At 35.0% G+C, this 14,977-nt stretch overlaps 1 protein-coding gene across 8 annotated transcripts in view; it reads right to left on the bottom strand.

Annotated features, from left to right (window-relative positions):
* The window catches only part of INPP4B (inositol polyphosphate-4-phosphatase type II B), an 841,422-nt gene that overhangs the window by 36,135 nt on the left and 790,310 nt on the right, over positions 1-14,977 (bottom strand). The window contains exon 23 of one of the 8 annotated variants that reach the window (XM_032246552.1): positions 9,388-13,011. The exons of the other annotated variants lie outside the window; for them this stretch is intronic. Coding sequence (XP_032102443.1) covers positions 12,999-13,011 — 13 coding nt within the window. The 3' untranslated portion in view covers positions 9,388-12,998. Of the gene's footprint in view, positions 1-9,387; positions 13,012-14,977 lie in introns of those variants that run through there. 8 annotated transcript variants of the gene reach the window in all.

The following is a 14,977-nucleotide window of genomic DNA, read 5'->3' as shown; positions in this document are numbered from 1 at the left end:
AATGAAGAAAGTGAGAGGAACATGAAGAAAGTCAGCCTCGAGAACTTTTGATTCCCAGAACAACATAAGCTTCAGTCCCTAGAAGGAAGCTACTTGTCAGATGTTTTGGCTGGTAGCAAAGTGCCAAAAATATCTGGAAGCAGCTAAGCCTAAAAACACATACATGTTTTACAAGGAAATGAACAGCCTCAAGTGCTAAATTGGAAAATCTAAATCTGCAAAGGGTTGGTAACATTAATATTTGATGTCCACGGTTATAATAGGGTACATTCATTAACTTGGAGGTCTACTGTCCTCTAGTTGCCTTTAGGAATCTGAACAATAGTAGTGACAAGAGTAAAGTAAGGAGACATCAATTTTGAGCTGCATTTTGCAAGACAAATATACCTTGTCTCTTGTCCTGGTGCTTGGGAACTCTGAAAGCTCTGATCAGAGAGTTTTTGCCCTTCATCTGTGGACCATACAAATGGTGGAAAGGTCATTTGTGCTAAATGCTAAGGAGACAAGTTGTTCTTTTAGAGTACGGTACTCTGTGATGGCAGAGTACTCATATTCCAGAAAGAAAGGCACCATGGAAATAATTACATTGGGAGAAGATGGGAACATACAAATATCTCATCACATAACAAATTAAAAATTGGGAAATGTAGTAGCACATTTCATATGATCTTCTGTAACAAACAGTCCATTTTAATGGGAGGATTTTAAAAATTATAAGCCTTTTCTCTCTGCAGTACTTTATCTGTTTATATCAGTCTAAAGTTACAGAAACTTAGCCTGTCATCAAGTTCTTTATCAGTTGCCACTTAACACAGTTTTTGTTATTCTTCCTCTGCAGTATTGGTTAGTGATGGAATATGAGAATAAGGCAAACCTTCATTCAAGCAAGTAGCTGAATTTATGTATTTCCACTTAAGATTCAAAAAAGATAAAGTCTAAGTAGCTATTTTAAAAGATAGTTTGACATACATACTGGTCAGCTGGTATTGATATGAACATTGACAAAGACGTATAGGCTAAATCAGAAATAGTTTAGTCCATTTCTAATTTGCCTGTGTATAAAGATTATGGATATTCTCACATATTCACAGGTAAACAGTGAAGACATGGAATCCAGAACTGGTAATATTATATTTCCTTGAGCTATTCATGCTAAAATTATATCAAAATTTGCTTTTTTACTCCTTAAAACTTTCTGCAAATCCATTACCTCTTTGTGCAGTGCCCTTTCTGCTCCTTATTTAACATTTTGAGAATCTACAGTGCCTACAATTTTAGCAAAAATTATATAATTATACAATATATGCAAATTTAAGGGTTCAAGACTTTTAAAAACAAAATAGGAAGCAAATGAAATTTACAAGAAGTAATATTTTTAATATCACTGCCAATTTTTAATCCAATACTAAAACTAGTGAGGAGGATTCTCGGACAAAATCACAATTATATATAATTATATATAAATAAATATATATGTAATTATACACATAAGTCTACTATTCCTTGAGACCCAACTCAAATGCTCCAGGCAAAGAAAGCATCAGAGGGTGTCAGCTTCCTCCTGTGAACATGTATTGCACTTTCTGGGTTAAACCAGATGGCATTCACAGCATGTAGCCCTGCATTTTCTCCATTTGTGTGCATCTTGCCTCCTCTACTAGACCGGAGTTAGTTTAGGGCAAACAACATATTTTATCTACCTAATGTGCCATATACTGAAGATCGTATATAAAAATACCACATGAGTCAAGGTCCTCTAAGGGATCAAAATGCTATTCTCTAAGAGTAGCCTATATTTGGGTCATGCATATGCTACTTACTCCATAAATAAATGCATTACATCTTAGTAAATATCAGAAGCTTATGATCACAATATTTAAATTGAGGGTAATCATTATTTGGTATTTTATACTGATTTGACATTTTAATCAGATCATAATATTAAGCCTTAAAATCAAGGAACAATTCTGGTGTTTTTGACTCATTCAAAAAACTCTCATTTTCAAAAATGGTTTTAAAACACACAGCACAGTATTACTGTGCCATTATTTCTCAGATTGTGTGTGTTTTTTTTTTCTTTTTCCCTGAAAGCAACTTTAAGGAAGCAATTTCAGGTCCACTCAGTTGTCTATTCCAAAAGCATACGGTAGTACAAGAGACTAGACACTCTCCAGTTCAATATTACATTTAAGTCACTACAGGATTCATATACCACTCTAATATACCATTCGACAATTAGAATGAAATACTTAGAAATGGGAAGGGTTCAAGACTTTTAAAAACAAAATAGGAAACAAATAAAATTATACTTTTCAGAAGTAATATTTTTAATATCACTGCCAATCTGTAATCCAATATTAAAACTAGTGAGGAGGATTCTTGGACAAAATCAATTTATAATTATCTGTTGTAAGATGTACAGTTCTGACATAGTTTTCCCTATTTCTAAGAATAAAAGACTGAGATTAGTTTGGGTTGAGTAGTAATGGTGTTTACAACAATTGAGAGGTGTTCAACTAAAATTGAAACTAATGGGAAAGATGATGTTTTTGTTACACAGATTTCTAACCCAAATATAATCTTGCCTGCTTTTGTCTGATAAAACCAATCACCTATAAAGCAGAAAAGTGCAGGCAGGTTAGACATCACCTAAAAACCAAATCAATGTATTTGTGGAGGGAGATAAGCATTTATAACCCTGGGTATTTAGTCACTTTTCTAATTTTTCTTAAGGTCATTACTTTCTCAGAGAATATAACTTGATAAAGTAATCTACTTTTAAGATTATTTGATATTTATTGTCAATACATCCCAATCATAGACATATAGCAAAGCACGGTGAAATTTCTAGAGTAAGCAATAACTTTTAAAAAATAAGAATCATCAATGTCTCCGGTGGGTGGAAGGCATTCTTTCTTAACTTACCTATCTGGTAGTAATACCAGCTTAAAGTTCCCTTTCTCCCTGCAGTCCCTGACAGTGCCCTAAACTTTTCTTACCCCTCCTACTTGCTTAATCACTCTCTTATTTCTGTTTCTAAAAGCAGAAATTCTGTTTCCATTAAGTAGTTTGTACTTAATATCCTAAAAGATTTAATCTATCATTATGTATTTGTATGTGATTCTCTCTTGACAGATTTTGAGTTACAGAATGGCTACTTGCTACATACATGTGACTGATTTTTGGTTTTGCACCTTCCATGATTTTTCAATGCAGGCATCTCACGCTGCCCAAAGAAACTGCCCCATGGAATTTCTGTTTTAAAAATTTATATATTTACTTATTTATATAAGTGTTGGGTTGCAGAGCCCAAAATCATTTATTAATTATCTATCGTTAGGTATAAGTATATCCTATCACAAAATTCAGCCCCATTTCTTAAAGCAAAGGAAATATGTAACATATAATGCCCATTTAGGCCACTGTACTTCCTTGATGGCTAGAGTCAATGAGAATAAAATGTATTCATTTATATTTCATTGTACAATATCAAGCACCCCAGAAAAACGGCAGAAACCTTGCCAAATGACAATATATACCACAAAGGACTACACTTTCAAATTTATTACATAGTGAGACAAAATTCCTTTAAAAAGGCCATGCATTTTGTGGATCCAGGCATAAAGAGATGAATGTAAATGTATCAGCCTAGGCTCTTAGAAATTAGCACTTAGAGTAAGAGGGTCTGGTTCCACCACGTCGTAGCTGTAAGGCTTTCTGCATGCCAGTTAACCCCTCTGTGGCTGTTTTTCATTTTAAGACTTAACCCATAAGGTTAAAAATCCACAAAGTTAATCCACAGGTTAGAAGATTTAATTCACAGATAACGCCCTGCCTGTCTGGAGCCCATACCATCTACTCTGGCCAAGGGGTCCCAGCCATTAGAATTAGAGCAATTAATGTCTGTAAAGAAGTTAGAAAAGTGCTTGCTACTTAGCAAGCACTACACAACTGGAAAGAAGAAAAGGCAGGCAAAACTTTGCCTTATTTTACTCTGTGTTCTTCATATTAAATTTAGAAGATGATATTTGGTTTTTGCTTATAATTACTTATAAATAGTATTAAAATGAAGAATGCATTGAGAGATGGTGGCAATGTCTTTCAGGAAGAGCAGGAGTTGGACCGGCTTTCACCTCTTAAAGGAATTTTAAAACTTAAGGAGAACACAGAAACCATCTTCCAATATTTGACAGGGCTGACCTAAGGAAGGTGATGGTTGATCCAGGCAGGTGAGTGGATTAATAATTGGAAGTTATGGGGTAACAGATTTCAGCTTAACAAGAAGATAAGTTTTAAAAATCATATAGCTGTCCAAAAATGGAATGGGTTGATACCCAAAGTAACAAACTCCCTGCTATTGTACATGTGCAAGTAAAGGTTAGCTGACAATCTGTCAGGGATGTTGTAAAAAGAATCCCTGCCTTACTTGGCAGGGTGACCAAGTAATCTCTAAGGTCCTTTCCAAATGCTGCAGTCTTAAAATACCATTAGCAAAGAAAAGTTACAAGTACATGTAAACGGAAGGAGTTTGAAAATTGACTTTTAAGAGAGTAACAATTAATGTGTGAATAGACATTTTATTCTGTTACCAAAAACTTGTGACGTTTTACTACCCTATGAAAATAAAGAGCAAAGTATATAGTCTGACATATTTGGGGAAAGTTAATTTATAGCTATTCTTTTCTCAATTTGTCTTATTTTAATGAGATACACAAATGTTGGAATTAAAAAATATTAAATTTAGTGGCTGAAGAGATAGCATAAGAATACACATATATCTCAAAAGTCACAACGATTGGGTCATTTGAATTAAAACAGTTTATAAGCATGATCAAATTAGCTTTAAGCAAAAAGAGCATTTAAATAATTTTTATATATTTTATGTACTAAATACAATATATAGTATGATATATAAAATGTCATATAAATGTATATATGTACATATATATGTACATACACACATACACACACACACACACACACACATATATATATACACACACACACACACACACACACACACACACACACACACACAGAGAGAGAGAGAGGGCATTTACTGTCTGTAACTTTGGCCTCCAAAGCAAGGAAAAAAGTAATAGGAAAAAAATCATTCCAATTTACTTCTCCATTTGAATCACAAGTCTTGCAAGTATGCCAAATTCATTTTGTCAAACAAAAGTGATTCTCTGAAGTTGCTTTAGTTACACTTTCCTCAAACACAGAGATCTAACCTTTCTCTAGTAATGCTATATAAATTATCGCTGTTGCTCAGAGAATCATATCTTCTGGCACTGGAATCAGTTCAGGTGCATAAAGGGAACATCCTATGCATTCAGTCTTTCTACTCTTGCCCACCATCACACCACCACCATACCATCATCACATCATTACGCCACCACATCATCATCACAGCACCACACCATCACAGTACCACACCATCACACCATCATCACACTACCACACCATCATCATAGCACCACACCATCATCACAGCACCACACCATCACAGCACCACACCATCACACCATCATCACATCATTACACCACCACACCATCATCACAGCACCACACCATCACACCATCATACCAGGGAGAATCATAGAGCTTTCACATTAGGTTCAAAGTGCAGAGTCTTCAGCTGAAAAATCTACCACAAAACTCAATTGAAGGGATAGTATAGAGTTAAGAATATCCAGATTATAAAATAATTACTTTGTTAGATGAATGTACTCCTTAACATAAGATATTGTGAAGTTTTGGACCAGAAGATATCTAGTTTGCCTTTCAACACTAATCCAACAGAAACACGTATCTATAGACCTCAGGTACATATTCTGAGAGAAATGAGGAAATATGTTAACTATACTTTTGTAAGCACTTCAATATAATTTTTGTCTAACGTTGAAATGCTGAACCTTGAATTCAGATTTATTGATACCAATGGGGATATAAAGCTATATAAGGATAAAGATGCAAAAGCCTTGTATTATACATAAGAACGCTGATTCAACATTTATTTTTTGCAGGGACATGGCAAAAATAATCAGATTGCCAAACATTTCCTAAAAGTCAATATCTATGAGGAGTGCTGACTACTTTCTCTATTAGCTACTGATAGAAATAGTCCAGATGATCTGCCTGACAGAAAGCGTACCTTTGTAGGAAAGATACTGCCCTACCTGTCTGCAGACCCAATACTATCCACCCTGGCCAGAATTCCAAGCCATGAGAATTAGAGGGAAGTTCACACATGCTTTTACCTGGTCAGATCCTAAATGAATTAAAAAGCTTATTTTTCTCTTCTAGTTTTCCACACACACAAGTCCAGATACATCCAAGACTCTCTTCCTTTGTTTTCTCCTTGATTGTGATAAATTAGTTACATTGAAATTGCGCTTCCAGTACTTCAAACTCCAGGAGAGAACATGTTCAGAAGCATACTGACAAAGGAAGCTAATACCATTTTAACATTTAGTTGGAGATATGGATAGTCAAAGGGCAACTACTAACTTTCAAATTGAGCTCAAAATTTTAAAATTACACACATACAAATTTATTTTCCCTAGTACTAGTATGCTGTCATCCTAAAATCCTTAAGGCCTTTTTTAAAAATGGGCATTTTTCATTTTCCTTTCATCTCAGCACTTGTACCAAGGTTATTAGTGAACTTTTGTTATTCAGGGGATGTGGGCGAAGATAGCAAAAAACACATATACATATTTATGATAAAACTATATAAAGCAGACTGCAAAGAAACGTGACTTTCTTTTACCTTGCCATAAATAGAAATGCAACAGAGTTTCTACTTTCTGTTATGGTCTGAAATCATAACCTCTGTGATGAAATTTTAATTTATAAACTTTAAGGATTGCATAATGGAAGGTTATAACTGACTACGTGAATATCAAATGTATAATTTTCTGAAAATAGACTTATTTCCACCCCAAATTATGCCCCATGATTGAAAATTAATTTCTAATTATGTACAATGTCTATGTACTATAATAATTCAACCTTCAAGACTAAATCCTTGCTACAAAGTTGTTGGGAGGCAAAGTTATATGTAATCACATGATCTCTGTTTTCTTCCAAAACATCACATCTTTTATTATTCAGTGTATTAAAAAAATCAACTTAATTCTCTGTTCAGGAACCACATAATACCTAAGCAGCTTTTAAGTTATTAACATACACAATAAAATGGTTGGTATGTAGTCAAACCACAGAGGAAAAAAAGATGAAACTCATCAAATGCTTGTTGGGATGTGGGCTTCCACAGTCTGTCAACCACATGTTTCTCATGTGGTCAAGCTGAACCCATGGTAGGTAAACACAGTGGCCTGGGTTGCCATTTAATTTTATGACCAAGTAATACTTAACAATATGTACCTTGAACCTATGCATATGGGACTTTTGTTATATGAAAAGTGGTTTTTCTTTTAATGGAGACTACAGATCACAAAAGTTTTCAATAAATCTATTTCAAAAGCAGCTGCTGTAAAATCGGCTCATTCTTGTGAAGTGGAAGGCATTTTTCCCCTTCTTTTCTGGCAAAAATAATGCCCCTTGACAGCTCTAATATGTCTTTTTCTCACTTTTGTTCTAGTCTATTTTCTTCAATAGAAAAAATCTTTATTACAAAATCAAATAAAACTCAGTGTTTATAAAATTCTGTGAATTTGTGTTGTAAAATTAAATTATGAAACAAAACTGAACAAAAGATGACATCTATTAAATTTTTGTTTTCAAAAACAAAAGAACAGTCAAGGTGATTTGAAAACTCTAAAGCATATAATAAATATAATGGCATTATTTTCTCAAGTAGTTGAGAAGACAGACATCATTTTGAAAACACATAAATTCAGATGTAAGAAAACAGGTATTCTGCAGTTCGAAAAATTTAGTATTTTCAGCTTGTACTGAAGGTTGCTAAGAGTAAATTTAGGAAGAGTCTTGAGCACAGGATATACTGAATGGTTTATGTGATTTTACTGTTATTTGAGTATTTATACCCTGCCTTATTCCAAAAAGAATTTAAGGCAGTTTATATGGATACATCAAATTCAGTAAGATATAAGGAAGGAAAGTGAGAAAGAAACAGTACGTGCAAGGGTAATGTCATAAAATGGAGCTAAAAATGAGGCCACCATACGCACATACTCACACACACACACACACACACACACACAGACACACACACACACACACTCTGTCTCTGTCTCCCTCTCTCTCTCTCTCTCTCTCTTTCTCTCTCTCTGAAGGCCCATTAAAGAAATGCTATACATTTGAAATAGATAAATCACAAAATTCGCCCTGAGCTTTTTAGTATTCTCTACAAAAAGAAAACTACAAAATCAAAATTCAAACCCACATATACACACAATCACACATCGCTCCAGCCCAGACAAACACATCTGCACACATGCACATGTTTGGTTGCAGGGAGTCACTCATTAGCCAAATGTTAATGCTCTGAGAATGACTGCACAGGATACTCACAATGAGGGAACTTTACAGAGGGAAAAAAAATGTGTGACCACATGGATGCACCTGGAAAATGTGAAGCTAAATGAAAGAAAGCATTCACAAAATATCACAAATTATATAAATCTCTTTATATGAAATGTCCAGAACAGGCAAACCCTGTGGTTCCCAAGGGCTGGAGGGACGGCATTTGAGGAGACACTGGTAATGGAAACAGGGTTTCTTTTAGGAGTGCTGAGCAAGTACTAAAATTATTGTAGTGATAGAGGGACAACTGTGTCAATATACTAAAAACTACTGCATTATATCCTTTAATGAATGTGTTTACCAGTTTATTATAAAGGTATTACAAATACTACAGATGAAGATAAGTGTAGGGCAAGGTATGGGGAAGGGATGCGGACCTTCCTTGTGCTCCCTGGGTGAACTGCCCTCCACGAGCTTCCGTGTGTTCAGCTATCTGGAAGCTTTCTGAACCTAACAATTCTCTTGGATTTTTATGGAAGCTTTCATGATAGTAGCATTCCTTTCTCCCAAGAGTGTAGAGCATGACCCCCTCTGGGAAGGGGCTTATGACCCCCAATCCACATTATACACTTCAAATGGTGGGTAAATGTTACAGTCTGGTAAGTGTAGGTGAATTGTACCTTAAAAGAAGATGTTAAAAATGTAACAATATCCTTACACTAGACAAGTGGTTATCAAACTTTAGCGCACCTCAGAATCACCTGCTGAGCTCATTAAAACACTGATTGCTAGACTCCACTTGTAGAATTTCTGGTCCGGTAGTTCTGCGAAGGGCCTGAGAATGTACATTTCTAACAAGTTCTTGGATGATGCTGATGCTGGAATTACTATTTGAAAACCAATGCAACAGATAATATGAATAACGGATATGACTTTTTTTTTTTTAACTTTCCTCAATATAGTTTGAGGACATCATAGCCATTCACAGTTTAGTAAAAACAATGTGATAGGAAGCTGCTATTGTTTTAGTAAAAGCAACATGATAGGATAATGCTACTTGTAATAGCTCCTGCTGCCATTACAAATAAGCAATAATAGCAGCAATAACAGCAATCATCACCACACGTCAGCAATAGCTAAGGCAGCATTTAATATTTACTGATCTTTACTGTGTAACAAGTACTATATTAAGAACATCAGTGAGCACTGTTTCTTTTAGCATTCAAGACAACCCTATTAGATGAGGATGCTGGTGAAATTATCACTATAACAGTGTGACTTTACCAACTACCTACTATAAACCATACCCAGTTGCTGATTTCTTTATGTACATTGTTTCATTTTACAGATAAAGAACCTAACGCCTCTGAGAATTTCATTCCGGCTGCTAAGAAGTGGAGAAACCATGCAGTCTAATTCCAAAGTCCTTCCTCTTGACCACTTTATGTGCCACAGTGAGGCAGCCTGCTCTCTGCTGAGCTGGCTTAATTGTTAGATTTTAGAGTATTCAGAGCAGTGATTACTCCCCAAATAATGCTGTGATACTTGAGAGATATCACATGTGATTTGTTACTACTAATAAAATAAAATATTTTCAAATGATATGCTTTATAACAGTTTTGATCCCCATAATGATGTCAGTCACACTCAGATAAGTTCTTATATGCTCACTAAATGGAAGAGAATGTGGTAAAATTATGCATAATGCAGTTTTGCTCCTAAGGCTTTAGGCCATTATCCTTTGCGCATTAATATACCATGCCTAGCATTTGAACTTCTCTGTCATCTGTGGTCTTCGGATCAGGAGAAAAACTTGCAACATTTTGGGTGCCTATTCATAAATATGGTTGCCACCCAGTCCAGTTTTCTTTAGAAATTGGCCTGTGAAGCCATCCAATTCATTCTCTTGAACTAGTGTCTAGAGCACTATAACCATTACTCAAGTTAGAAGGGATGAAAGCATTCTATGACAGTGTTTACCAGAGTATAGCAAGCGTTCTGATGGAAGACAATAATTTTCAGACAATATACTGATAATTCATTGAATTAATATTTTTGGATTTTGTTTTATGTGTGTGAGGACAAATATAACAGGCACACTGAGTATGTGAATTCATGGATATCATTGCCTAGGACAAGGCAGTTGGTGTTTGTAGAAAAAAATCATGAGGTGGTGAAATGAAAATTACTTCCTTGATTCTCTTGTCTCAACGTTCTGGGGCATAAACAGACCCTCTAGGTTTTGGCATAACTGCTCTCCATAGATCATTCAGGTTTGGGCTGCCTGCATCTCAGCCTTCTTTGATGAAAACAAGACCTTTATTGGACTAGTTCTTGCTACACTTTATTTTCCAAGTGCAAAGGCATCAATCATCTCCCTAATCAACTGTAGAGTTTTGTTTCTCAGCTGGAAATTTCCTTCCCTTGTCTAAAGTGGAGGCCTGCCCCCTTCCCTGCTAAAAAGCCTGACATCATGTCTCACACTCCTGTCATAACATGATGCATTCTCTGTCCAAACCCAAGGGATGCTCCTGTCTTATTCCACTGTGCTTTCATTTAAAAAATAAAAATAAAACATATTTTTTAATAAACCATACCACTCCTGAAACACTGTATTCTAAAACATACCTTATATACAATAGGCCAATGGTTTATAAATGCTGGAATCCTTTTCTAATTTGCAATTATGTGCAAAACCCCATTATATAAAACACTGAAGATGAGGTGAGTGAGAATCTGGATGGCCAATCAATGTTTAGACAGACATTTAATCTTATTTTATGTTACTGAGAAAATATAAATTAAACAAAGATAGCACTTTTCATCCATCAGATGATTAAAAACTCTTACAGTACAAGTATTGGGATGTGTAGGAAAAGGAGAACACAATATGCATGGCTTGTGGCTTTTAAATTAGTATAGCTATTTGGAAAAGCAACCTGGCAGCATCTAGCAAAATTAAAGATACAAATGCCTTACCACCCATTCTACCTATGGGTTTCTATACATGGATATACATGTAAGAATGTCTATTACAGTATTGTTGGTAATGGCAAAACATCTGATGCTTTTTACCTAAAATTGGTACATCTGATGTTTTGCCATTATCTAAAATTAATTATGTATACAAAAGAGTATCATACAAGTTTTAAAGGAGACAACCAGATGTAACATAAACACATATCTCAAAAACTTAGTATTTGCTGAAAAAGATAAGTGGTTCAATATGAAACACAGTGTGATCCCATTTATGTAAGCAAAACCACTTGACAAGTGTGATGAATGAATAAGTATTACTTTTATCCACTTAGATAATTTTACTCTTATCCACTTAAATAATTCTAATATAGATTTTCCTAACTCCTGGCAACTTACCTAAATTGTATTCATCCTCAAGACACAGTTAAAATTCTACCTTCTCGAGGACACCTCCTGCGTACTGTGAAGCACTTAATAGTGAACAATTCCTATGCTCTGGATTCATTTATCTGATTTGGTTGTTGTGGGAATTAAGGTTCCCCATATAGGATGCTTATTGTTACTCTTAGCCCATAGTAAGTCCTCATTGATTTCAAATGTATTTCTCCCTTTGTTTAGCATGGTACTCTGCCATAGTAGACATGCAAAAGAGGTTCACTTTTGACTATGAAAATGACGACCACATATTTCTATTCATGATGGATTTTCCCAACTCACCTCCCGAGGTGGGGCTCTTGACACATTAATTACAGGATATCCTAACTTGTTAATAAAAGCTGTGGGCATTCAGGAGTTAGATACTCACTAGTCCACCAACTGAGTGCTGAGTGCTGAGTGCTGCTCTCTAGGGCCCCAGATGTGCACTAACCCCAACTCTAAGCTTAGCTGCTCCTAGATTCCCTGATGCTATCACTAGGGCTCTGGCAAGATTTCCAAACCTTCTAGCCTACTGTCACTGAGAGACAGTTTAAGCCTTTTAGAAACCAAATGTTAATCCTGAGACTTTTTTCCTAAGGCCTCAAAGACCAGGAGAACTCCCGTATTTTAGCAATATTCAAGAAGGCACTTGTAAAGAAAAATGGGATAAGGAAGAACAAGCGGGGTAGACAGAGATGGGAAGAGTGTAGAGACAAAGGGTAACATTTCTCAGCACAGCACTTCATGCCCACTGGGTACAGAGACTTTAAGTAAGTGATCTCATTTATCACAACACTCACAAGAGAGCAATGGAGCATTATCTCACCGTTAAACATTAGGAAACTGAGGCATTGAGATTAATCAATGTGTCCACCACTGCACAGATATTTAGTGTTAGAATAAGGAATAAACTCCAGGTCTTTCTGGATTTAAAAACCTGTGTTTGTGGAAGAAGTTAAATTTATTTGTTTCCGTTAGATTCATTTATATTTCATTTGATTTTATTAAGTTAAAATATAAGGTTTCACATCCTTCTATGTCTAGGCACTTAGTTAATAATTTTGGGAGTTGAAAGAAGTGGTTGACTCGAAAAGGTGTAAATAAAGCTGATGGCTGTTCTGGACTATGGCCTCCACACTCATAGGGTCTCAAGTTGCAGGACTGGAAAACATACATTATCAACAAAAGAAATTAGGAGAAAGAAATAGACCTCAAAACCATCATTTTTGTATTAACAGAATGCTATGACCATCTTGTCAAGCATGAATATAGGAAGAAGATCCCCTAAAATTAGCACATACATTTTGTTCAGGAAGTTGAAAGTCCTTTGTAGGCCATTCTTTAATTACCCCAAAAAGATCAGTTCTCTTTTGGGGTTCATAGTGAATGGCTTATTAAAAGATACTTCCTCTAACATGATTTCTAGGGATGTATATTCTTTTCAGTATCTTTCACCTCACCTTCAGCTGAAGTAAAAGCATCCCAGATAAGGTCAATTTTCATGTTTTTATTAATAACCCTGAGATGAAGGTGACTCTCTCAGCTTATTCCTGTTATTTGCTACAAAACCCGACTGAAGTAATGTAGCAAACACACTGCTGAAACTCTCAAGGGAGGAGACAATACTTAGCAATCATGAAAAAACTGTTCCCAATTATGATGTTCTCTACAAACACATCCCTTTCAAGAAGTCAAAAAATAGCTGCAAACTTCAATTACCTATGTTTACAATGCTTATAATTCTCTTCAATATTTGAAATAGTACATAATATGAAATGATAGTGGCTCCTCTCCAATGAATGCAATTAAAAACAAAGGAAAAGAAAAATAAGCTCAAGTGGAAACAAGACTAAGAAAGAAGGAAGTTTTCTATTTCAACAATAAGTGAACTACATTACTTAAAAGTGAACCCTACAAGGGAGTAAGTCATACAAATACATCTTTTACTGACATCAATTGGTTAAGAGCCATTTATTTATAAAGCAGAATACTTTATAAGCTATGCTCCCCCAACAGATAAATTACAGGTGCAACATGCTGAAACTATGACATTCGATAAGATGAAACTCAATAAGACCGATGGGTCTTTTACGCTCTCTTATGAATTAAATATTTACTGAAATAGAATGACTAAAGCCCTGAATCACAAAGGTGATACAAAGGTATATGCTGAAACTTACCTGAGTCATCTTACTAATGAGCATATTAACTATCCAAGTTTTAAGGAGACATGACAGATTGAGAAAGTAGTGTAGTATAAAAAATAACTGAGAATGATGGAGTCACATTATTACTTTGTATACCCATAATCCTAAAGTTCCTGTAAAGAAAAAATAATAATACAATGGTATTTTTGTTTTAATTTACTTTATAGAGGCATTAAATTTCCCTATGCAATTATTTCTTTTTAATTTGACATTACAAAATCTAGTCAAATTTATTATTGTATTTTTTAGGTCCATTCCTAATTATCTATTAATCAAATATAAGTTTGATTAATAGGAAGTTTGAAAGTCCCTACTAAAAATATTTTCTGCAAATACATTGGGACAAGACATTTTATAGTCTTGTCATAAAATCATTAAAATCAATGGTTGATTTAAATTAATATTGGTTTAAATAAAGTAGACTTTAGTCAAGTGGTTCTCAATCATGGCTCCATCCCAGAAACTAGTATGTGGTGTGTGGTGGGACTTGTGCCTTTTTTTTTTTTTTTTTTTTTTTTAAGTTTTCTAGATTTCTGATGGGCACTGAGTATTAAGAACCACTGTTTTGGCCAATATTCAACATTCTTAAAAGAATTTTCAACTCAGAATTTTATATGCAGCCAAACTAAGCTTCATAAGCAAAGGAGAAATAAAATCCTTGACAGACAAGGAAATGCTGAGAGATTTTGTCACAGCCAGGCCTGCCTTACAAGAGCTCCTGAAGGAAGCACTAAACATGGAAGAGAACAACCAGTACCAGTCACTCCAAAAATGTACAAAATTGTAAAGACCATTGATGCTAAGAAGAAGCTAAATCAACTAACAGGAAAAATAACCAGTTAGCCAACCCAAATGCCCATTGATGATAGACTGGACAGGGAAAATGTGGCACATATACACCATGGAATACTATGCAGCCA

This window comes from Sapajus apella, unplaced genomic scaffold (assembly GCF_009761245.1).
Source record: "Sapajus apella isolate SASKATOON/1434 unplaced genomic scaffold, GSC_monkey_1.0 scaffold61, whole genome shotgun sequence".
Lineage (NCBI taxonomy): Eukaryota > Metazoa > Chordata > Mammalia > Primates > Cebidae > Sapajus > Sapajus apella.
Note: the sequence above shows the minus strand (reverse complement) of the source record. Positions and strands in the feature narration are given on the sequence as shown.